The following is a 23760-nucleotide window of genomic DNA, read 5'->3' as shown; positions in this document are numbered from 1 at the left end:
GACTGAAGGTTTCCTGTAACTTCCAAAACTTCAAATTAAATTTTTGAATAAATTGTAACTCTGATAGAAGACATTTTTTTGAGCATTATTTGGAACATATGTCATCTGTGACAAGTGCATTCCCTCAGGAACCTCTTTGGAGTGCTGGCTTATCACGTTTAGTTCAAGAATTATTCTAAAGCTGGTACATGACTAAAAATTGAATGGTTTTGTTAATAAATGTTGTGAATGCGTGTTCCTTGTGGTTTCAGCACAAGATCCTGCTGTGTCAGGCACCTTCTGCAGTGTCTCACCCTTGAAAAGACTTTCAGAGTCACAGAACCAATTTTAAATTAAGGCAAAGGTTTGTTTTTCTTCAAGCTCTATCTGCACTTAATGAAGGAACGTTATTGGCAGATGCTGAAGAAATATTTTTTTCCATAGAAAATTGGATTTCAGGCATAAAACTTGTTAATGTTAATAAAGACAGGTCATTACTGGTCTCAAGTCAGATATGCAAACTCCAGGAGATGGAGTACTGCTGGTGGCACTTCTGCTGGTGCTACTTTTGCGTGAAAAAAGCCCTCGTGGGGAGTAAATCAGCCGGAGTTGAGTGCACGTACAATCGTCTCGCTCCCATCATTTATGCCCCTCCTGATGGCTGATGCACTTGCTTGTGTCTTAGGGCTGGTAATTTACAGTCTTCCAGAAAGGTATGTTTAGATTTAAGCTGTGCAATAGTGTAACTAATGAGAAACAGAGGGAATTTATAGCACTTGGTGACTGATTGGCCGAGTACCTCGACATTAATTGAAATCTGAGGACTCCCAGCTGTCCTTCAGTTAAAAAAAAAAAAAATTAAAAAGGAAAAAAACCCCTCTTTTTGGACAAGTGTGACTACTGCTTTGTAGCATTTTGGCAGTAGTTTTTGTGTTTGTGGAGAACGTGGTTGGGATGAAGAGGTGGGATCCCTCAATGAATGCAAGGTGTATTCCCTAACCCCCTGCAGGCGCTGGTTGATCTGCACCCATGGCAGTATCACTCAGCTCCTGCTTTTCCAGTCTCAGTGTGACTTCAGTTGTCTTGCCCTAGGATTTTGGCTCCAGTTCCACGTGGAAGCTCGGCTGTAGAGTCAGCACTTTGTGCTGCTCTCTGCTGTTTGGCTGAGAGGCACTCAGGCCTAACTGTTGTGTGACAGATTATCTGGATAAATACTTGGCATTAATCTCTCGCTTAATAACGCTGTTTAACCGGTCATCTCCACGGAGAGCACGCAGCTTTCTCCTCTGCTGTCATCCTGTAAATGCACCATTCTTGCTGGAGCTTAGTCTTGTGAAAATGTCTAAATTTTCCCATTAAGTGCTTAAAAAGTAATAAAACTAAAGCCATTAGCCTTCACTCGTCAGATCCGTATCAAGAGAAATATTCTTGGGCGCCATAAATCTGATCAAGTGTTCGACATTTATATCATTCGACTTCATTCTCTGGAAATGGACCTTTGAAGGTAAATTGCATTAAGTAGGGCAGTTTAAATTTTTAATACAATCTTATTGTAACTGTTAGCAAATGATTAAAGTGCAAAGGGGGGGCTTATGTGTTTTGGGAGATTTATGTGAAATGCTCTATGATGCTTCTGCTCGGGCAGGGAACTGCTTTTGTGACAGCTGAATGTGCATAAACCCACAAACCCAAAGGAATTTTAGCCTGTAGTGGTGGAGGAGATGGCTTTCTATCTGCTGCTGGATTTGAGGAGGGTGTTTTGGGAGCAGGAGTTACTCCACCTGCACTGAAGCAGTGATGTTGGTAACACAGAGTTTAACTCTTTTTTCCAACAGGCATTTGTGTGCCTGAGAGGTGGATTTTGATGGCTCAGTGGACAATGGAGCTCATGGGCTGAAGTGGTTTATTTAATTTTATTTAGGTCCTTGGTGGTTTGTTTTGAGGGAGGTTTTTCTTTAAAGTACAAGAACATTCTCTGGCTTGATTTTGGTGAGCAGCATAGATAGGTTGTGCTTCAGAAGTACTGATGTGTTTGTGCACTTTGTGTGTGTTGCTGTAATAAACCTGATGTCTCTCTGGTTTTTTTTCTGAGGAGAATACTCACATATTGAGGAATAATACCCATATTTAATGTGGAAAAAGTGCCATTTGTTCAAAGTGTTAGGTGAATATAACTTTTTTCTTAGATATCCCAAGAATCATGGCCCTTGTTTTGGGACCAGCTGTGCCCTGTCTGGATGTAGCTGTGTCATCTCAAGGTGTGGTTGCTGCTCTGACTTCAGACTTTGAGTTGTTAGGTAACAATTTTAATTCGTTTTGGCAGCTTAAAAAAGAAAACCATTGATTATTGTGGCTTTTTGGTGAGTTTTTTCTTCAAGTTGAGTTAATAGAACCATCTGGATGAAGCACGAGTTGAATTTGATTCACTAAATGTGCATAAGTTTATTTCTTTCTAGAGGGATGGATGCATCTGAGATGCGCTAGCATAACCAGCAGCTTTCTAGCACTTTGTGTCCTTTTTTGTGCTCCTTTAAGTGAGCTCATTGGGTGTGCATGAATCTTCAGAAAGCAGAAATGTTCTCATTTGATGCCCCAGAATGGGCTTTCCATGGAGCTGCTTCAAAATGGGAGTGTGAAATTTGTCGCTAAGGTGGTAAAATCCTTAAGTATCATATCATTTTCTGTTATTTAATCTGTCTTGACATGATTAAAAGGTGATTCTGTGTTTTGATACAGAATTAAATATATACGATTATGTTATCCTTAAGAATGTTATTCTTAAAGGGTAATTAACAACTCAGTTGCTTCCTATATGGACATTTTACAAAGCACATCAATTTGACTACGTTCTTTTTGAATCTTTTCAGTTTGACTTTTTTTCTTGTTTCAACATTTTTTAACCTTTGCATTTAAAATCATACCTCTGTGTGGGATGTAACAGGATTTATTACTTGATTCTGTCCTCATGGAGAGATCAGCAGAGCTCCACGAGGTACTGGTGAGGTAAATCCATGTGCAGAAGGCTTTACCTGTGTGTCTGGCACAATGTTTGCCTTAAATCCTTGAGCCATGTGCTTCTACTTGCAGCACAGTTCAAGTAGTGAAGAAAACACAGGTTTATTTTTTAAATTCCTTCAGATGCCAGATTGTTTCCAGTGGATTTATTGGCATATTTGCTTGCCTAGTCTTGGAAGGCAGTGATTTGCATGGAAGTTGGGAATAAGTGATGTGCAGTGTTAATTATAGTTACCTGTGGAGGAAAAAATATATGTTGGCATTGATTAAAGATATTTAATACTGAGCCTGATTTGCAGCTGTATTTTCATATCTTGTAAGACAAGGTATAAGAAGCAAAGATTTGTTAACCAAGCACTTTGTCCTGTAAAACTTCCTAATGCTTTTGGTCCCTTGCAGTACAGATTTATACTTTTTTGGTCGGTTTGACTTTTGTTTTCTGGTCGTGCTGTAGAGTGAAATTGAAGTTTCTCCCAGCAAGTTTCACCACAGGCTGTCAGAGCATGGAGTGGGTTTGTGCTCAGCGCAGAGCAAGAACTCCTCTCTGCAGGTGAGGCTTTACAGTGGCACTGCTTCTTCAGGGCAGAGTAACTTAAGACATTTCTGGCTGCGTGTGGCCAGGAATTAGCTGGGTAAATTGCCATTTCCAAACCCCAGCATTACAGTTGTCCAGCACTCGTTTCTCTATTACACCTGACATGTGCAATGCCGAGCTCTCCTTTTAAACAGAGGAGTGTAAAGGTTGTTAAGCCTAGAAAATGGATTGAATTTAAAATAACAGGCACAATGGCCTTAATAGTGGCTACTTACATTAATGTTTCCCATTTGGAAGCGTTTGTGGTTAGGGCTTGCTCTGATAGTTATTACTGCCTCTCCTGCAATATGTAATTGTGGAATAAATTTACTTTTATTGAACTCATACTGTAAACATGGAATATTAAGCTAAAAGGCAGCTGCTGTAAAAATGGAAGCTGCTGTATATCTTAACTTTTCCACTTGTATTCTTTAAGGTAAAAGCAAATACTGTGTAACTCCCAGTTTTGCATTTCTTTTTTCCTTCCCAGTAGTTAAAACAGGTATTCACGAGTGTTTATCCCTGCTGTTGGTTTTCACCCAGCCATGAGCCTTCCAGCTTCAACTGAAAGCCATTTTCTGTCCATAAGTGGAGGGAAATTTCCTGCGCTCCCATCTTCTGCACAAAGCAGCAGGTTTTAACTGAACCCGGTGCTTACTCGGACACACAGTGGAGATAAATGCTCTTGAACAGGTTTTTATGAGAAACCAGTTGTGATTGAAATTAGTGGTAATTGGAGAAGAGAGTTTGCATCTCCTAAATATGCAGCACTCCTGTACTGTGATCACTGAGAAGAGAAATAACACCAGATGTTAAGGATCTTGTATGCTTGGAGTCTTCCCTTTTAATAATCCAGGCTTTCCTTGGTCGAAGCAAAGAGCACAGGAAAATCTGTGTTTCCTGCCTTTTGGGAATTAAAAGTGATCAGATTGTTGATACCTTTGGATGTTTTCTAGGATCCATCTTAGGAGCAGGGAGAGATCAGGTCTCAGCCTAGATGAGATTTGCCTCAGGTCATCTCTTGGGCGCTGCAGGGTGTTTCCAGTTTTCCAAGATGCGGAGCTGGTAAGACTCTCACCTTGTGCCTTGAACTTCTCCTAGGAAGTATTTTCCCCCCAGGACTCTGCCTTTCTTGTCCTTGTCCTTGGATGGAGCTGCGCTAATGAGGTCGAGGAGGAGCTGACGTGTGAACAGCCCTTTGAACCAGGGCAAGACAACTCTGTCAGTGCAGTTCCTCTGGCAACAGCATTCCTAATGGGGACGAGCTCCCAAACGGAGCACAAAGAGGAGTGGGTTCATTATGGAGGCACAGCTGTGGGTGTCGGGGAGAGGAGGTGCCCTGCTCGTCCTCCCATGAGGGAATTCAGTCCTCTGCTCGTCAGCCCCCAGAGCAGAACGGGAGGGCTTTGCTCGGGGAAGACGAGCGTGCGGTCCCTTTTTCCATGCGCAGATGGAAAACGCGGTGGTTTGCGCGGAGATCCGCAGAGCTGGAGCCTGGAAACATCGCTGTGCAGCTCCGAGGCTGCCGGAGCGCCGAGCTCTCCTGCTCAGGGCTCCCTGCGAGCCATCCAGGCAGGGAGGGAGCGGGAGATGCTGAGGAATGAGTGGGTTTTGACTAACAAAAAGTAGCGTTTGAGATGAAAGTGGCAGGGGGTGGGAAGGTTAATTTTGTTGTGGTGCGCTAGGTCAGGCATGGAAGAAGAGGCATTCAAGCCAAGAGCTTTCCCTCCCAACTTGGAGCGGGAATTTCACATGCTTTTAATTATCAATGCCTTAAAGCAAAACACAACTCCCAGTCATTCTGGTTCGTGGAATTAAATTTAGATGTATAAAAAATGAGCGTCGGTCTCCCCCCAAGACCAAATATTTGCTAAATATCAATTCTCCTTGTTTACTGCTCTAAGTATCCATGGCATATCCCCCTTTATTTGCAGAAGAGGTCTTGACTTTGCACATAAATTTTGTTTAGCTTTTCATACTACAGATACATTACAATAAAATCTGTCCCAAATTTGATAGCTTAATGGAATCTGTAAAAGTACAGACAATTCAATTGATTTTTAAAAATAGTTGAAATGCTTCTCACTCTCTGGATTATTTTTGATATCTGCTATAGATTAAGTCAGTATTCATCTGTTTTAGAAATATTTTTCAGCAAGTATTAAATTCAGATATTGTGTTCAGAAGCAGCTTTGGAATGAGACAGAACCTGAAGGCTTGGGGCAGAAATATTTCTGCTTTCTTGAATTTTTAATTCTCTTTATAGGACGTCATTGTTCTGATGGAGTGAGGAGCTAAGACATTTGAGGTGAAGAGTGGCCTATTTTGACCCTACCTGTGTCCAGTTTGGGATCCCCCCAGCATAAGAAGGATGTGGAATTGCTGGAATGAGTCCAGAGGAGGCCATGGAGATGTTTCTGAGACTGGAGCCCCTCTGCTCTGGAGCCAGGCTGGGAGAGCTGGGTCTGTTCACTTGGAGAAGAGAAGGCTCCAGGGAGAGCTTAGAGCCCCCTCCAGGGCCTAAAGGGGCTCCAGGAGAGCTGCAGAGGGACTGGGGACAAGGCATGGAGGGACAGGACCCAGGGAATGGCTTCCCAGTGCCAGAGGGCAGGGCTGGATGGGATATTGGGAAGGAATTGTTCCCTGGGAGGGTGGGCAGGCCCTGGCACAGGGTGCCCAGAGCAGCTGGGGCTGCCCCTGGATCCCTGGCAGTGCCCAAGGCCAGGCTGGACACTGGGGCTTGGAGCAGCCTGGTTCTTTGCTCATGTTCAGGTTGTGCATTTGAGTCGGTGAGTTCAGACTGTCTTGAGTTTCTTTCCCCTGTTCCTTCCCCTTCCTTGCCCAGACTGTGCTGTGCATGTTGGTGTGATGCTACCAACACCCCTGTGTTCACATTGAAGGGAAGAGGTAAATATTTTCCTTGGCTAATTATCTCTCCTATGTGGGAGCAGGAGCTTTTGCAGATGAGGTAGTTTTCATTCATGTGTGGTTTTTGTTCAGTTTTGGTCTTAATTTAGGTCTTTTCCACATACGATGAAGACAAATCCATGTGCATATGCTAAAATCTGACCTTTGGTTTGCTCTCTTCACTCACTAATGTGTTTTAAAATATTTTAATATATGGCTTCCCAGGCTCCAGATCAATAACCCAATGGGTCTGAAATGACAGAGTGCTACGATATTCCCCTTTAATTTAAACATGATTAGCTGATGAAGGTTATGATCAATATGCATGGGGAAGATAAATTAATTGATACCATCCTTTCAGGATGATAAGAGGCCTATTGGAGGTGGGATGTAACTAATGAAGCTGCTTCTTCATATATATGAGCTATTCTTTATACAATGTATTCTCACTAAATCATGGTTATGCCATCATTCATTTGCATGAAAAACATAAGCCACAGACCAGTTTGTTATTAAAATTGCATTCATCTGAGAAGAAACTATGCTTACACCATCCCTGCCTGTGCTATAAGGTAGTGAGGGAAAATAATCTTGGAATTTACGTGATTATCTTTTTATGTTTTCTGAACAAGACAGCCTGGATTCTGTTGGCTTAATTCCATCAAGTTTCTGGGGTACTTCTTAAGGAGATGCCAATAATTGTCACTGGTTTTGGTGGAGGCTTTGCAGGTGACTGCAGGCTCCTTGGCACAAGTTTCATGAGGTGCTTCCCTTCAGGAAGAAAACTGCATGCAAGGAAGCTAAATTTAGTTAGTGGTATTTTTGATTAGCACTACGCAGATATCTGTTTCTAAAGACTGAAATTTTGATTAGTTTTTAATTTGTGACTCAAAAGGTAGCAACAAATTTTATTTTTATGTATTTGTGACATATAAAAAGAGCACTTTCCAAAGGCTTTAGCTGAATTAGCAGCAAGAACTCAAGCTCCAGTGTGTGATGGGATGAATTCCTGAAATAGTTTGACTTGTTTAAATTGAAAAATTGTAGAAGGGGTTTGGAAGTTGCTGCATTTCACATCAGTTCTGTTTGATTTTTTTTTTTATTATGGGTCTGCCAAGCTGTGTCTAGAGATGTTAATGACTCTGATCCCTGTATCCATTTGATAAATGCTGCTTTTCCTTCAGTGCTGAAGAAAATGTCTTAATAAATTGCAAAACAAATTAGGCATTTTTCCAGCTGTGCTGCTGCTGCTGCTGCGGAATAAAAGCTAAAACTAGAAATCATGATACAGCTTCTTTCCATAAATAATTTCGCTGGGATGTGGTGTGTGGCACCACCAATCCAGGTATTCATTCTATGTCGGGAACCCTTTATCAGTTCCAATATTCCAATTATCTTTGGTTTGGGTTCCAAAATGGATTGCCCTGGTGCGATGGCTGGTAATTAAGGACAGTCCATCTTATTCCTTGGCAGCAGAGACTGGGTGTCTTCTGCCTGCCAGGAGAACATCCCAAAAAAGAATGGAAAATGTTTCCTACCATAAGCTTTGTTAGTGTGGTGGTGTAAGCACAGAGGGGACTTGGTACAGAATTCCTGCTCTTGCTTTTTGTAACTTTTTCCTCGAGTCCTCTGGTGCTCACCTGGTGGAGTGAGAGTTCTGGAGTCACATCCTCCATGTGGAGAACCGAGCTGGGGTCTCACATGGAGCATCATGGAAAACCAGCATCATTTGTCTTCCGTGTAACACACTCAACTTTTGGAGCAGGCTTTGGTGGTGGAACCCTCTGTTTGTGTCTTGTTCATTCTGTGTTTTCCTGCCATGCCCTGCTTTCCACGTGTGCTCTGCCTTACCTGCCTGGATGTTTTGTTTCCCTTTAGTTGCCCAGAAGATCGTTTCCACCAAGAAGAAACAGCAGCTCTCAATTGGACCCTGCAAATCTCTGCCCAACTCTCCGAGCCACTCTTCCGTGTGTTCTGCCCAGGTTTCTGCCGTACATATCAGCCAGGTACAGATAAAATAAATGCTTGAAAGAGGAACTGATAAGCTGCTTTTCATCTGATGTATTTCATGCCATTTCATGTGCTCTCTTTGCTGCTCGAGAGGTAGTTGCCATTTTCTTAATGCTGTCAGTGATCTGTAATTTGAAGCAATATCTGAATTTTTGGTTTTTTTAGATTGGCTTGACTTCATTTCAGGAAACAAAATAGTAAAGCAGGATAATTTGGCTTTAAAGCGTGCTTGGATTGATAAGCCTGCTTTGATCATTCTCATTGGTACCCAGCAGCCTGCAGGTCTGAGTAGACCAGTCATGACAGTTGCAGGGTTTGCTGTGCTGTGGTTTAACATCCCCTTGCTGGGTTTTTGATGGTTACTGTCCCTCAGCTGTGCTGAGCTGGTGTATCCCAGTAGTTAGAGTGCTGGAATTTTCACTTGATGGTATTTTTAGAAGCATATGGTGTCCATCAACTCAGGTTCAACCCACTACATATGGTTAATACCAAAATTTTCTGACTAGCACAAGTTTTACCTGTGTGTGTTGTATGCTCCCCTGTGTCTCCCTCGCGATGCCCTTCCTCAGTGTCTTTGTTTTCTAGTGTCAAGTGATAATCTCTGGGCATACCCCCAGTTGGGATGGATGTAAACTGAATGATATCAAATACCTACAGCCACTCTGGTGTGGTTTTCACTCTAAACTCAATAATATGCCAGTATCTTCTGAGGTTATTTTGCAATCTTGAGCCACCCACGTGAGGATCTGTTTTAACTCTGGACCTCTATCCCGCACCGAGTGCCTGGTTTTTGGCAGAAAGGAGTAACTTCTACCACTGGGTTACAACCCTAGAGATGCAGGTGCCAGTTTAGTCTTAAAAGTTCTTTGCTATGAGTTACTCTGCTTCAAGCTGAGTCCCGATACATCCTCAGACTGTGGCTGTGGTTTTTGCTGATGAGCCTAAAGAGAATGCTGGAGCTCAGACCCCCCTTTCTAAAGCAGGTGCTGAGTGAGGTGCATTGCTCTTCAGAAGAACCCTGGCACCTTGTGGTGAAGTACAAGTTCTCATATGGGAGAGGTTTTCCTCTTTCTTGCCATGTGACATTGGCCGCGTTTCCTCAGCCGCTCTGTCTCTGACCAGTTCATGGCCATAAGACTTTGGAACTTGCCCTCTCTGAGGGCATTTCTTGTTAATGAAGCTTCTTTTGATTAAGGGCATCAAATATCTGGGGGCTCACTGGTTTCCTACCCAAGCCTAGGAGGAAGGTCAACAGCAAACACCAAATTGTAGACCAGTACATCACCTATGCGGGTAAACTTCTTGCCAGTGATAAGAACTGTTTGGGAAAATCAAGGCAGGGTAGCTTTTGTGATAAGGCTCCCTAGATTCTGTTTCAATAAAAGTGAAATAATGTTCTTTACTGCCTTTGCAAGGTGTCATAATTACCTAAAAGGGCAGTTGCATCACCAGGCAAAGATGTCTCTCTTCTGAGACTGATGTCATGCCTAAAAGTAGAGGCCAGAAATCTGTTTCATGTCGTATCTCCTTTGTGCTACACTTGAAGGCAGTGTGACCTTGTTTAAGGGAAGGAAGCTGAATCCTTATCCCAGACTTAAAAGAACTTTGCAACTGCAATTCCAAGTTTAAGATGATCTGGGGCAAGATTTGCCATCTCTGATCTTGGCTGGAAGACTGGCTGGTGTCTTGCCCTTTGGAACATCTCTCTTGGCGTAATGATGTTTCTCTGAAGATTTCCTCCATGAATTGAACCCGTTATCGGTGCAGTGCCCTGCCACTTGCATTCTCCACAGGAGCAGAGGCCTTCAGAGGCAGTGGTTACACACAGCACTTCAGATCAAGTCGGATATTGTTCCATCTCTGGTTGGATCATCCTGGGGATCGAACTCCTGCAAACTCTCCAGATGACTCTGCAGTCCAAAGCTTAGGCTTTAGAGAAAGGAAAAAAAGAAGTATCAAGTGTCACCTTACCCATCCTAGTCCTTAGCATACCTTGGGGGGAATTCTAAGGCTTAGCACCATCCAGGGCTTTTGTGGTTTCAGTTTGCCAGGTTGGACAGGGCTTGGAGCAGTCTGGTCTAGTGGAAGGTGCCCATGGCAGGGAGTTGGAATAAGATCAGCCTTAAGGTCTCTTCTGAGCCAAACCATTTTGGGATTCCGTGGAAGATTTGTCTGTGTGTTTGGGTGTTTCTCTATCCTCATGTCCAGGAGTCTGAGGTGGTAAATGCCTCAGTAAGATCCTCTTCCAGAAAATGCTGTCGGGAGTATCTATAGTTACGTATTTCCAGAGAGCTGTTCCACACAATAAGAAGCTTCCTATTCCAAAGACAAAATCCACTTGTCTTTGTAGTAGATGCTGCTTAATTTTCCTACTTAGTTTTTAGCGTGTATGTCAGTCAAGATGAGGGTTTTCCTTGAAAACCCTTGGTACCCAGAGTCAACAACCCTTGCAAATACTTCAGGTACCTCTGTTGGCTTTCAGGGCAGCACAGAACGCATGGAAAGAATTTCATTCTCAAATCCAAGGATTATCATTCACGACCATGATGGACAGAACTGTTGTGTACTCTGTCAACAAGAGGGATGGTGCGACATCACTTACATTCTGTCTGATGTATTCAGGTATTCCAGTCACAGCTCACTGTCTGGCTTTTTGGAACACTTCAAGAGGTGGACTGAGTTGTTTAGAGGAGAAGAAATGTTGCTCAGTGGATTGAAGGCCTCTTATTGGCCACAGGGCATCTTGGAATAGTCTTTACTTTTTACAAGTACAGACCAGTCACTTCTGTATCTGTGTGCTCTGCATGTCTATCCCACCTTTCATTCCCCCTTTCCCTCATCCCTCGACAGTTTTCCTTGGCATGATATGCTTGTAGACCATGCTAAGTCTTATTTCAAAGTAGCGTGAGTTCCCTTTTCCCTCACAAAACCCCATAGGCATTGCTTTTCCCTAAATCCATCCCTGTGCTAGAGGAGTTGCTTGTCCTTCACACCTGACATATCAGGAAGGCATTTTTAAGATACTATCTCAGAAGAATAGTGCCAATAAAAACAGTTCCAGAGGGCTCTTTGCTCTGCCCAGCCCCTGAAAGTGGAGATCATCTGGTTCCAAAACCCCTGAGGCTGCGCGGGTGGGTCCCACCTTTGGTCCTCAGTGCCTTCTGTGTGGGGGCTGCATTACCTGCAGAGTGGTTACCTGCAGCTGGGCCTGGGTGTGAGTTTGCACTGTTGTAAAAACAGCTGGAAAAGCCCTTGGCACAACAGAACAGCTGTAGTTGCTGTCTGTGTGGAAGACTCCAGGCCCCTCTCCAGAAAAACTGATGATGTGGAAATTCCAGCTAGGAATCCCCAGCAGTGTGAGCTTACTGGTGAACTCCAGTTTTGAAGGTAAAGATGGAAAGAATTGTTCTACCAATGACTGTAATTCCTTGCAGTCTGTGTGTTTTCACACTAGCTGGCTTTCCTGGAAATCAGCTGTGAGAGGAGATTGAAATGGCGCCATGTTTCCATGTCTGCGTGGTCTACATGAATTCCACTGTGACAGAGGGACCTTAGACACCCTTTAGTGAGGAAATTTTCCTTGATATCCAATCTAAACCTCCCCTGGCCCAGCCTGAGGCCATTCCCTCTCCCCCTGTCCCTGTTCCTGGCAGCAGAGCCCGATCTCCCCCCCGGCTGCCCCCTCCTGTCAGGGACTTGTGCAGAGCCACAAGGTCCCCCCTGAGCCTCCTTTGCTCCAGGCTGAGCCCCTTTCCAGCTCCCTCAGCCGCTCCTGGGGCTCCAGCCCCTTCCCCAGCTCCGTTCCCTGCCCTGGCCACGCTCCAGCCCCTCAGGGTCCATCCATGTGGACAGCAGTGCCAGAATTGTGTCTCCTGGTCAGCAGTGTCATTCTCCAAAGAGATTTGCATTATTCGTGGGAAAGGTGTGGAGCTGAACACCCACTACGAAGCTGCAGCTCAGCTGTGGCTACCACACAAGCTCACTCCTTACTACCTGTTGCAAATCAGTAGTGATGCACTATTTATGTTTGCACAATGCCTCCAAGCAGTTTTTGCTACGACATGATTGTCTAAACACGTAAATTGAACTGCCAAAAGCAAAGGGCATTTGACTTAGTCATCCATTATTTAATTGTATGTGAGACCTGATTCTGGATAAGCACTAAATAGTAGGATACAATGATCTTATTTATCACTGGGGCCATTTGGGGTATGACAATCTGTTGTGATATTTTGGACACTTGACTAGAGAAGAGACTACATTGCTTAACTAGCTGCTCCTTCTGCTTTTTGGGGATTTTCTAGAATGCCAGAACGAAAAGAGAAATGATGCAACATTTGCCTCATATATCACAATCCTTTTGGATTTACAGGGTTGTTTCTAAGTAATCTAATATTTTTCTAGAACAAGCATTGTAGATGCCTCCTTGGGAGGGTGCTGAGGCCCTGGCACAGGGTGCCCAGAGCAGCTGTGGCTGCTCCTGGATCCCTGGCAGTGTCCAAGGCCAGGCTGGACATTGGGGCTTGGAGCAACCTGGGATAGTGGAAGGTGTCCCTGCTCATGGCAGGGAGTTGGAATTAGATGATCCTTGGAGTCCCTTCCAACCTGAACCAGTCTGTGATTTTATGAATATGGTTTCCGAGTGTTTCTCTGGTTGTGTTTTTCATTGTTCCAGCCAGTGGCTTATTTTGAAATCACCTCAGAGTTTTATTTACAAAGTTGGAAATCCACTGGGCTTGGTGTGTAAGAAGAGAAATGTTGCCTACAGGACTTCTTTTATAGAAACTCTTTGTGTGTCTTTGGGGAGCAGAATATCCAACAGGTTTGTGTTTTTCTTCAGGAGTTACTCACTCCCAGAAAATAAATCACTTAGAAATCCAGGAGACGGCTGCAAAAAGTGTAAAATGCGCTATAAAATGATGAAGGATTTAAAAGGTAAAATTTTAGGGAATCCTTCATGTTCTCCATCTGGGAAGTAGGCTCTTAGGGTATAAATCTGTTCATTTCAGTTTAAAATAGGATTTCCATGCCACCCTTCTCACCTCCAACACATCCAGTGGTTTGGGAACAAGGTGCCACAGAGACAGGGAAAGCCAATGTGGGGTACTGAGGCCATTTCTTCCCAGGTTGTCCTGCTCTGTTCTCCAGTGTTACCATTCTCCATTAGGACACTCAAAATGATCATTTCAATTATGTTATTTCATCTCTTTTGTTTACATCTCCCAGTTCTGCTGCTGCTTCTTCTGGCACTTGAGGATGTTGTAGGAAATCTCTCTTCAGCCCCTCTGTTGCTTTCAGTGCCTTCACCTCTGCTCCCTGGTTTGGAAAAGCTGCAAGAATCAGAAGAGAACTTGGAACACTGAGAGACTTCAGCTGGGGGGTGTAAGGGATTGTCTCCTGCTTTTTCATCCTGACTGGTTGCAGCTGGAGATGCTGATCCCCAAGGAGTGTGGGGGAAGTCCCGTCGGGCATCTTTCTCCTCAGGAATTCTGGAAATGCCCTCTTACTTTCCTCACTTCCTCTAGGAAACTTGACTGCTTCAAACATGGGCTTTCCCCCTTCTCTGTGCATCCCAGATGTGGTTTTTGCCCCAAAAGCTACGTGGGAGTTGTTGCCCGGTTCCTTCATCCACTGCTGCTCCTCTGCTGAGTTTTCCATCCCCAGCAGGCAGAATTTTCCCTGTTGTCCTGCCCCAGTCCCCCATCAGCACACAGAGCATCTCCTTTAATGATGTTTTTAGTACTCATTTATGTCATGTGTAAGAAGTCCTTTTAAAGGAAAAATAAGACTTTTTCTTAATCACCTTTTTGGTCCTTTCCATTGTGTCCGGTTTCATCACCTTCCTGCTTTTAGGAATTTGTTACATCTGTTCATTTATTGTTCTATAGGCTCAATGCTTTATTTCTTTCAGGGCTAGGATGTAACATCACAGTTTTGGCTGCCTTGAGTAAATTGGCATACCTTACTTAAAAGTTTTGTATCTTTGTACCAGTGGCTTCAGCAAATCCTGTGCAGGGCCAGGAACTGGACTCGATTATCCTTGTGGGTCCCTTGCAGCTCAGGAGATTCTGTGGTTCTTGGAATATGTTGGGATTTATCCAACCCCACAGTACCTATTTTACAATACTGAATTATTTTCATTTTCTTGATCAGCTCTCAGTGATCTGGTGTCTCCAGACTAGGCTTAGCTCCAGCTATGCAGCTCCATGGCATGGGTTATTTTCTCTTAGGTTAGAATGTAGTTTAGTAGGTTTGAAGTAGAAATCCAGATTTGAAAGGTTTTCCCCATTGTTTTGCTTATTCTTACACTAGAAAACAAATGAAACTGTCGCTATCCAGTTAAGGTTATACTGCATAGAATGAAAATGTGCCTGCTGTGTAAACAGAGCTATCTAAGTGTTCAAAAATAATGGCAGGGGAGATGTTTAAAGGCTTGGAATAGAAATGTGTGGAAAAGTGGCAGTAGGACAGCCCTGCTGAGTCCCTGAGCCCTGGCTGCTCTTTTGTGTAAATATGGAGTAAATCAGGAGTAAATAAGATACAGCTGTGGATTGTCATTTCTTGAAAGCAGTGTACCACTGTTTAAAACTCACTTTAATCCTTGCAGACCAGTAATGGAGGAGGGAGTTTAAGTGATTATTCCTCCTCTGTCCCATCAACTCCAAGCACCAGCCAGAAGGAGCTGCGGATTGATGTTCCTCCCACTGCCAACACACCAACTCCTGTCCGTAAACAGTCCAAGCGCCGATCCAACCTCTTCACGGTGAGTGAGCCAGGGGACCCTCTGCTGCTGTGGTGTGCGTGGTGCTGTGGGGTCAGCCTGAGCTTCAGCCCTCTGCAGCTGGGCTGCTCTGACCCACACAGGAGTGGTGGCACGGAGCTGTGGACTCAAAAACGAGAACATCTTGGAATTATCATTGGGTGGTTCTGTTGGAGACTTAAACAGGAGCACTTTTCCTAGGAAGACAGGCTGAGAGACTTGAGGTTGTTCAGCCTGGAGATGAGAAGGCTCCAGGGAGACCTTAAGAGCCCTTTTTGGTGCCTAAAGGGCCTCTAGGAGAGCTGGAGAGGGACTTGGGACAAGGGCCTGGAGTGATGGGACTTCCACTGACAGGGCAGGGTTAGATGGGATACTGGGAAGGAATTCCTCACTGCGAGGGTGGGGAGGCCCTGGCACAGGGTGCCCAGAGAAGCTGTGGCTGCCGCTGAATCCCTGGAAGTGTTCCAGGCCAGGTTGGATGGGGCTTGGAGCAAGCTGGAATAGTGGGAGGTGTCCCTGCCCATGGCAGGGGGTGGAGTGGGATGAGCTTTAAGCTCCTTCCCAAACCCAGCTATTCTACAACTACCCTGTGCTACCTTCATTACTATTTAGAATCAAATCACTTTTTTCTTCTCCAGGGTCAAAAAAGATGATGGAGTTTAAAGTAACTTTTTTCCTTCCCAAACTACCTGGGTTTTTGCTTCATTGAGAGGCCAAAAAGCCCAAAACCAACCAACCAACCAAAAACAGCAAATAGAAAGCTGCTTGGTGCAATATGTCACGTCTTTGTTATGGAAAAGGAGTTTGGGGAATGCTAGTGAAGGCTTGAGTGAAGATTGCCTTGGTTTATCCCTCTTGCTGAAAGCTCTGGGATGGTGTTGCAGGTGTAATTGTGGTTTGTAAGCAGGTTTTTGACAGTTCACACACATCATAGCAAACTCAGAATCCTTGTGGGCTTTCATGTAACTCCCTTGGGGTTGTAGCTACATGTTAGTTGTGTTTAGGAGCCCACAGCTTCCCTGTCAGCATGGGAATGTATATATTTTATTCTAAAGGTGATGTCATGCTCGCTTGCCACATTCAAACCCGATAAAACCATTTCCTCATGCTCTGAGGGATATCTGAGCCCTCCACCTTCCACAAGTGGAAGGTTTTGTCACTGTTTTGGAGCGCTGAGTGTGACAGCACAGAGCCCCAGGGATCCTGTGTCCATCCCAACAGGGGTATTTTGATTAAACCCGGTTCTCCCACTCCTGCAAAGGAAAGGAAGCGACACATTTGTGTTTGGGTGCAAATGTGGAGGTGGAAAACAATAAAATGAGTGGCCTGGCAAGAAGCGTCCCTGCTTTGACGCCGATATTAGATAACAATTGTGCGGATTTCTTCCCAGTGGTGGGAACACTCTGGAGTTTGGTGGGAAAATTCCGGAGTTCCCAACCCCACTAGATGTCAGTGTCAGCCCAGAAACAGCCAGCAATCAGAGCTCTGGAAGCAGAGCTGGGATGCCACTGCATCCCTGGAAACATCGCCGACCATCCATGTCAGGGCTGAAGGGTGTGTGAGGTGCTGCAAGGGCTCTGTGGGGTGGTGTTGGCATTTGGGGAATTGGGGGTGTTTCAGTTTGGAGCAACTATAAACCTGAGAAAGGGAGGAGAGGAAAATAGGCCCATCTGCAGTCACAGAAAAGGTTTGAGAAGAGTGTTAAGTCAGCTATAAACAAATAGACTCAAGCTCTGGTTTGGGATAATTAGTGAGAGCCATATTTACTAATATGTGAGGCTGTTGATACTTGGTTAATGTCTGGTAGCTGGGAAAAATAATAATAATTTGGCTTTGCAGAATTAGTTGTGTCTTTTAAAGTGAGTGTAGTGAGATTGTTTAATGAGTTGCCCTGCAATCCATGTGCTGAAGTACTTAACACCCACTCTGCTGTAGCCCTGGTTTTGTGCCGTATCAGCCAAGTTATAACCTAGAATTATTTAATTGAATAAATAGATGACCGGTATTTTCCGTGTAGGTGCGAACACAGTGTGTAATTTAAATATTATACTGTTTAGCTCTGGGTTTCTTGCCGTGCTTCTCTTCCCAGTCACTTATGCCTTTATCTCTTACAGAATCAGATATATTTCTGTTTAATAATTGCAAGTTACCTCTTGTTATCTAGCACAGGTAATCTGTTTAGTGATCTTTAGATCTGATGATGTTGGAAGAAAACTGGGCTAAGTAGAAAATATTTGATTCTTTACTTAATTAGAGCTTTTGAGTTGGAATAGGGTTGAGAATTTTAAACATGTTCCTGTTCAGTGCATTAAATGCAGCATCTGATCTTTTTGACTTTGAGTATTAATGTTTGTTGTGAAGCAATCGTTGCAGCAGCTCATTTTCCACTTAGGTGATAAAAGAGATGAAATGTTAGTAGAAGGGTTAATATCCTTTGTTTTGGGTAGTGTGATAACAGGGACCACCAAATAATAATGTATAGGGCAGGTGAGGATTTAAAATGCCTATAAAATGTGAGGTCCACTGAGCAAGGAGCTGATTGTAACCATGTCTGATCCCACATGGGGTGAGGGAATTTCTGGCACAGAAAGGCACATCTCCTTTCCCACATTCAGTAATTACCTGTCTTATATATTTACAGAGCTCCAAGAGAGTTTTTCAAACTTAAAATGAACTCTCTCTGTCTCAGTATCTCCTGTTAGAGATGAGTATTTTTACTTTTGGGGTGCTCTGCAATGCAGGTCTGGGTCTGGTTGTGCCCAAACTCAGATGTGACAGCTTGGGGCAAGTTTTACATGGATTAAGTCTGTGAGTGACTTCCAGTGCAAAGGGGAAATCACTCAAATTGTATTCGTGCAGGTGTTTTAAATGGAACCACTGAATGTGTGGATGTGCCATCAAAAAAAGTCCTGTCAAGTGTTACTCTTCCACTGGTTTGGAGTGGGTTTTTTTTTTTCTGCTGTAGGGATGCAAGATACGTTGTGTGTGTCCTAGGTACGAAAGCATAAAAGATCAGATCTCTGTTTCACTGCACAATTTATCTTTATAAATAGCAGAGCGTGCTAAGATTCTCCCCTGGAAAATGTTAGGGATTCTGTGATTACGAGCAGCTGGAAGGGAATTTGCCTACCAGAAATCCCTACATTTCTGTACTTTTGGCACTTAGCAATGTTTTGCACGTAGATATTTCCCTTCCACGTGCAGCGTGTGATTTCCAGCTGCGATTACTTTTAGGGAATGGTGATGATGTGAAACTAGAAATGAAAAGCAGCACACAGATATTCAGCCTGCATTTCAGAGGCAGGGTCCTTTCTCTAAAAAAAGTCAGATAAAAAAGAAACATTCAAGTTGACAACTCCCCTCCCAAGGATTTGGGCACCTTCACTGAGTTTCTTTACAATGTCACTTACGGGCGCTTTGCGCCATTGAAGCTTTGTTTTGCCTTGTATTCTTGGGAAGTGGCACTTTCAGAGGCAGAAATCTGTCTTGAAGGACGAGGAACAATAGTTATCCTGCACACTGGATTTCATCCCTCCCACTTGTTTTGCTTGCTTTCATTTGTTCTTTGTTTAATTCCCCGGCACGTCATTCCATTGCCCCGAACCATAGTAACTGGTGATAGGAGCCCGTTCCCGGCGGAGCGGGGCCGGCAGCACGGGATCCCCGCTGGGTGAATGTGTTGCTCAGAATGCTGTTACTTGAAGTCCTCCTCGCTGGCTTCCCTCCCTCCCCTTCCCTCCTCTCATGCCCGGGGGCAGCTGCTCCGGGGGTTTATTCTTCCTTCCACCCCTTTGTGGAATGGGGGAAGCGGGCATTAGCGATCCACGATCCCGACTGTCCTCCGGATTTTCCATCTCTTGCCGCTGGAAACGCGGAGCGGGCTCTGACGTCGCCCCGGGTTTCATTAGCTCCCCATCGTGGTGCCGGACACCACAAATGGGCTCCTTTCATACATCAGCGCCGAGTTGAAAAGCACATGAAAATGTTTTCCCATTTCCGATATTGTGTGAGTAATGTTCCCATTGGAAAGTAATGGAGTGAAGTTGTCACTTGTCAGTGCAGTTATTAAGGAGGATGACTCGCAGGTCTTCTTTTTGTAATAAAATAAATCTGTCAAAACCATTGCGCTCGTGCGTTCTGTCGCAGGAACGGGCTGCACCCTGAGTAACTTCTTCCAATTCCCATGTAACTTGCTAAAGTCAAGAAGTGAGCGCTGTGACCTTACTCCTGCAGCAGTTCCAGCCTTAGAGAAAGCCAGGATAAAGCAATTCAGGCTTTAGACATTGGTTAAATCCTCCTCATGCTAATTTTTCCACATTGTGTTGAGATAACTTTTTCCAGCATCAGTCACCAGCTTTTCTTGCAGTTCCAACTTTCTAACTATCCCAAAGCAGAAAAAAATAATGAGTTAAAGTTCACATGGTCAAAACCAGCATTATAAAATCGTATTTCTAAATAGTTGCTGACTTTTCTAAGAACCACACAGGTGTGAATTAAATGTATGCATGGGTATATTAAATTTTTTAATGAGGAGATGGCACCTTCATTCCGCTTTGGAGCTACTGTTGGAAACTTCAGAAACGTGTCCTCTGATGTTCTGGATCTTCAGACAGTGAAGCTGTAACTCTTTAAACCCAAATGCATTTCAAACTAGTGGATGGTTGAAATTTATGGGTGGCGGATGGGAAATTTATTCGGATTTTAGGATGGTTGTGTACTTGTGTAGATCCAACCCGCAGCTTTTGAGCCTAGATTTACCTGCCAAATAATTTTTTTAATTGCCTTCCCCTTCCCCCCCCCCCCCCAAAAAAAAAGGCAAACGAGAGCATCCTCCGTGTGCATTTAATAGAGCACAAACTTTTCTTTTCGCTCTGCAGTCTCGGAAAGGGAGCGACCCAGACAAAGAGAAGAAGGTCCTGGAGAGCAGAACAGACAGCATTGGAAGCGGCCGAGCAATCCCAATTAAACAGGTAATGCTGAAATAGTTGCATTTTTTTTCCTCCCCTGCTTTCCATAGTTGGGAGACACACCTCGGGTCCGCGGCACTGCGGTGGCGGGGCCGAGCGCCGAGCGGCGTTTGATGTGCGCCGGTGATGAATGTGGAAGTCACTCACTTGACATCAATTAGGAGAGGTTCCTATGTGTATTAAAATAGGATCATTAGAATAAGAAGAGGGAAAATGTGACAACAGGCCTAATGAAGTGCAGTCTGCCGGCCTGCATATGGAGCGGGTTTCTAGGCTGTGCTGGCTTCAAAGCTGCCTTTGTAGAGGGGGCTTTGATTGGGCCGAGTGCTGCCAGGCGCAGGGTAAATCAGATCGCTCGACAAGAGCCCCTTGTGATCGCAGGAATAGCCTGATGTGGCCCTAATTTGCTACCACAGACGGACATCTGAACACAGTTTCAGGCTGCTCCGTAACAACGAGGCAATTAGTTGTGATAATCATGGCCGGTGTGTCAGCTGCGCGCTCTTGTTTGTAATTTGCTAATGAAGGAATTGTAACTTTGATTAGGTTCAGTTTCATTTAGACCTTATTATATAAGAGAACATTTACAGCTGTAATGTGTGGCCTTAATTAAACTTTCTCATTACACAACAGGACTTGAAGCCGAGGATTTGTTTTGGTCTGTTTTACTAGCCTAGATGCGCTTTCATTAGCCTGGAAACTCGATGCTAAATTGTAGCTGGGAACACTCCTCTGCAAGGCAAGAGCAAGTGCCAGTGTTGGATGGGAAGTATTTGGGGAATGAGATGATTGACTTTCTCAAATGAAATGGCACTGACTCCATGTGGTTGACATCTCCACATTCCCATGGAATGCTTCTCACACGGTTTCTGTGCTAGTGTTTGCAAGTGTTTACTCGTGTGAGTCACCTTGCTAGAGATAAGCTCCCGTTCTTTTCCACTTATTTTCTTCCCACACGTTTCTCTCCAGTTGTTTTGGTGCCTTTCCTGCCCTCCAGAGGCTTACTTGCCTCTCCTAATCTTCCCTCAGTCCATGCCTTACCTTGCCAGGTAGCCCTGGATGTCCCATGTGGAGCTGGGTTTACATATTTTGGGGTGTTTTGTGTTTTTCCTCTATTTCTGGATGTGAGGAGGAGGTGATTTTGTACCCTTAACTATCAGCTGTGATTTTTCTTCTTAAAGTCATTCTAAAAGACCTTTTGGGACCATCAGGCAGCAAAAATGCTGTCGTGTGTGAATCTCTAGTAGGCAAATTTTAATCAAGCACACTGCAATCCAGAAGAGCAGTTTGAAAGCACAGGAGCTCAGTATTTGGCTCTGCATTCAGGGGAGGAGATTCCAGGCATTTGAAGCAAGCTACAATTTTATTTTCCTCCAGCTTTTGTATGGTACAGGATGGGTTAGACCGGCTGCAATCCTTCTGGGTAATGCTAATTAAACAAAAGTGCAGCTGAGAATGTAAAACTGAGGAGTGGATGTGCCAATATTTATTCCAGGCATACGTACTGTTCTTTCCTAAAATGCTGTGGTACGGAATTAATTTGATTAAAAATGCACTCGTAGGGAGAGTATTGTAAGATAAATATCGTAAGTGTGATTGTGCCACAACGTGTTGTAACAAAATATCCCCTACAATAGCTGGAATTTCTGTGTGGAAAAATTCTCCTTGCAACCCTGCTCGTGTACCAAATGTGAGCAATCTTTTGGGAACGTGTCCTTCTTGTTACTAGTCCCAATTACGGTAATTTCATTTTGTCACGTACAAGCCATTACCTACAAATCCTTGATGTGTGTCCTCAGCAGATCCATCCTGTTCATTGGGGTTTGGGGATGGGAGGTTGGGAGGTGTGCAGTGCTGTAGGGTGGCTGCTCCCAGTGGGATTTCACATCACACTGAGATGTCAAGAGGAGGGATTTTGGAGGTCTGGTCAGTAGAGGTGGCTCCAGGATCAGTTGTTGATACAGCCACATTCTCAGGGGGCTCGACAGGTGCCTTGGACCTGTCTCTGAGGCAGCAGAAATTCCTGCTAGGAAAGTTGATGTCTTATTTCATACCTTAATTGGGAGTAAGACAGAGGGATGTGAAAGGGAACTTCTCAACCTAAAAGTCTTACTGCTGCTGTTCTTCTTAAGATGAGAAGCCTCTTCCATCACGGTGTTTTCTGTGGCAAACGGAATCAGAGAGTCAGGTTGGAAAAGCCCTCTGAGATCACCAAGTCCAGTGTTTAAACAAGCACTGTCAAGGCCACCACTAACCCATGTCCCCAGGTGCCACATCCTCATGGATTTTAAATCCCTCCACGGATGGGGACTCCACCACTGCCCTGGGCAGCTGTGCCAGGGACTGACCACCTTTTCAGTGAAGAAATTTTTCCTGATATCCAACCTGAACCTTCCCTGGTGCAACTTGAGCCTGTTTCTTCTTGTTTTGTCTCTTATTGCTTGGGATACTTAGGGATAGAAAGAGAAATCTGGTTTCAGGCTGGAGCATTCCCAGGATTGCTGTGGGAGAATAAAGCTAAACAACAACAGTAACAACAAGAGCTCCACCATAAAAAACCCCAAACAAACAACAAAACCAAACCCAACAACGCCCCACAAACAAATGATAAAACCTCCAGCCAAAACAAGTTCTTTGGAGGCTGGAAATGTTGTGGTTTTGAGGAAAAATGGAATCTCTCCCAGCGCTATGAAAGAGTTGCTGATCATTCTGGATCCAGGAACGGACCTGCACAGCTTGCCAGTGGGTTTTGATCAAAAGAAGCCAAGAGTTGCAACCTGCTCCTGCATTCCTGTTCTTGGTCCCTGAATCCCTGTGAGTTTAAAGGAAATCCCTGGGAGTTTGGGAGAGTTTGGATGGAGCCCTGAGCAACCTGGTCTTGGGGAAGGTGTCCCTGCCCATGGCAGGATGCTGGAATGAGATGGAATATAAGGTCCCTTCCAACCCAAACCATTCCAGGATTCCATGGAAGAGGTGAAATTATGAGTAGCCTCTTTCCTTCCAAGGAAACACCTCATTCCTTCAGGGCTTTATCCTTAACTCAGAGCAGCCTGGTCAAAAAGAGTTAATGTTCATATTCTCTGTGTCCTTTCTACATGGTAAAGCTGATTTTTCACTGCAGTGCTAAATGTGATTTTATTGGGCTAAGCCATATAAAGCTGTCCTGACGACCCTTCCTGCTCCCAGCAGAAACCCCAAATGCAGGCAATGAAAAGCAGGCTTGTTTTTAAAGGGTGGCTGTTCACTCCTGCCAAAATACTCTTAAGGTGAGTGAAATTTTGGGAAGGCCATTTCCTGGGGAGGTACCAATACCTTGTGCATGCACAGCCATATCAGCATGCCTTAAATCCCGGACTTTGAGCAACTGCTGAGAACTGGGAATGGCAGAATTTTTAAAAAAGGATACAAAATTTCACTTGTGTGCTATTTAAATGTCTTGTGCAAGTCAAATGGAGTCAGAAAAAGTCTTGAACAATATTGCCTCCAAGTTAAAATCCATAGAAAGTTCTGGACTTCTGAGAAAGAGGTGCTTAAACTAAGAATATATA

General features: G+C 44.3%; 1 protein-coding gene across 1 annotated transcript in view; it reads left to right on the top strand.

Moving 5' to 3' along the window:
- AGAP1 (ArfGAP with GTPase domain, ankyrin repeat and PH domain 1) overlaps window positions 1-23760 on the top strand; it is a 248519-nt gene that overhangs the window by 66163 nt on the left and 158596 nt on the right. The window contains 3 exon segments of the mRNA XM_039555487.1: window positions 8354-8481; window positions 15093-15248; window positions 20123-20215. Of these exon segments, the coding sequence (XP_039411421.1) occupies window positions 8354-8481; window positions 15093-15248; window positions 20123-20215 (377 nt within the window).

The sequence above is a fragment of the Corvus cornix genome, chromosome 7 (genome assembly GCF_000738735.6).
Source record: "Corvus cornix cornix isolate S_Up_H32 chromosome 7, ASM73873v5, whole genome shotgun sequence".
Lineage (NCBI taxonomy): Eukaryota > Metazoa > Chordata > Aves > Passeriformes > Corvidae > Corvus > Corvus cornix.
Note: the sequence above shows the minus strand (reverse complement) of the source record. Positions and strands in the feature narration are given on the sequence as shown.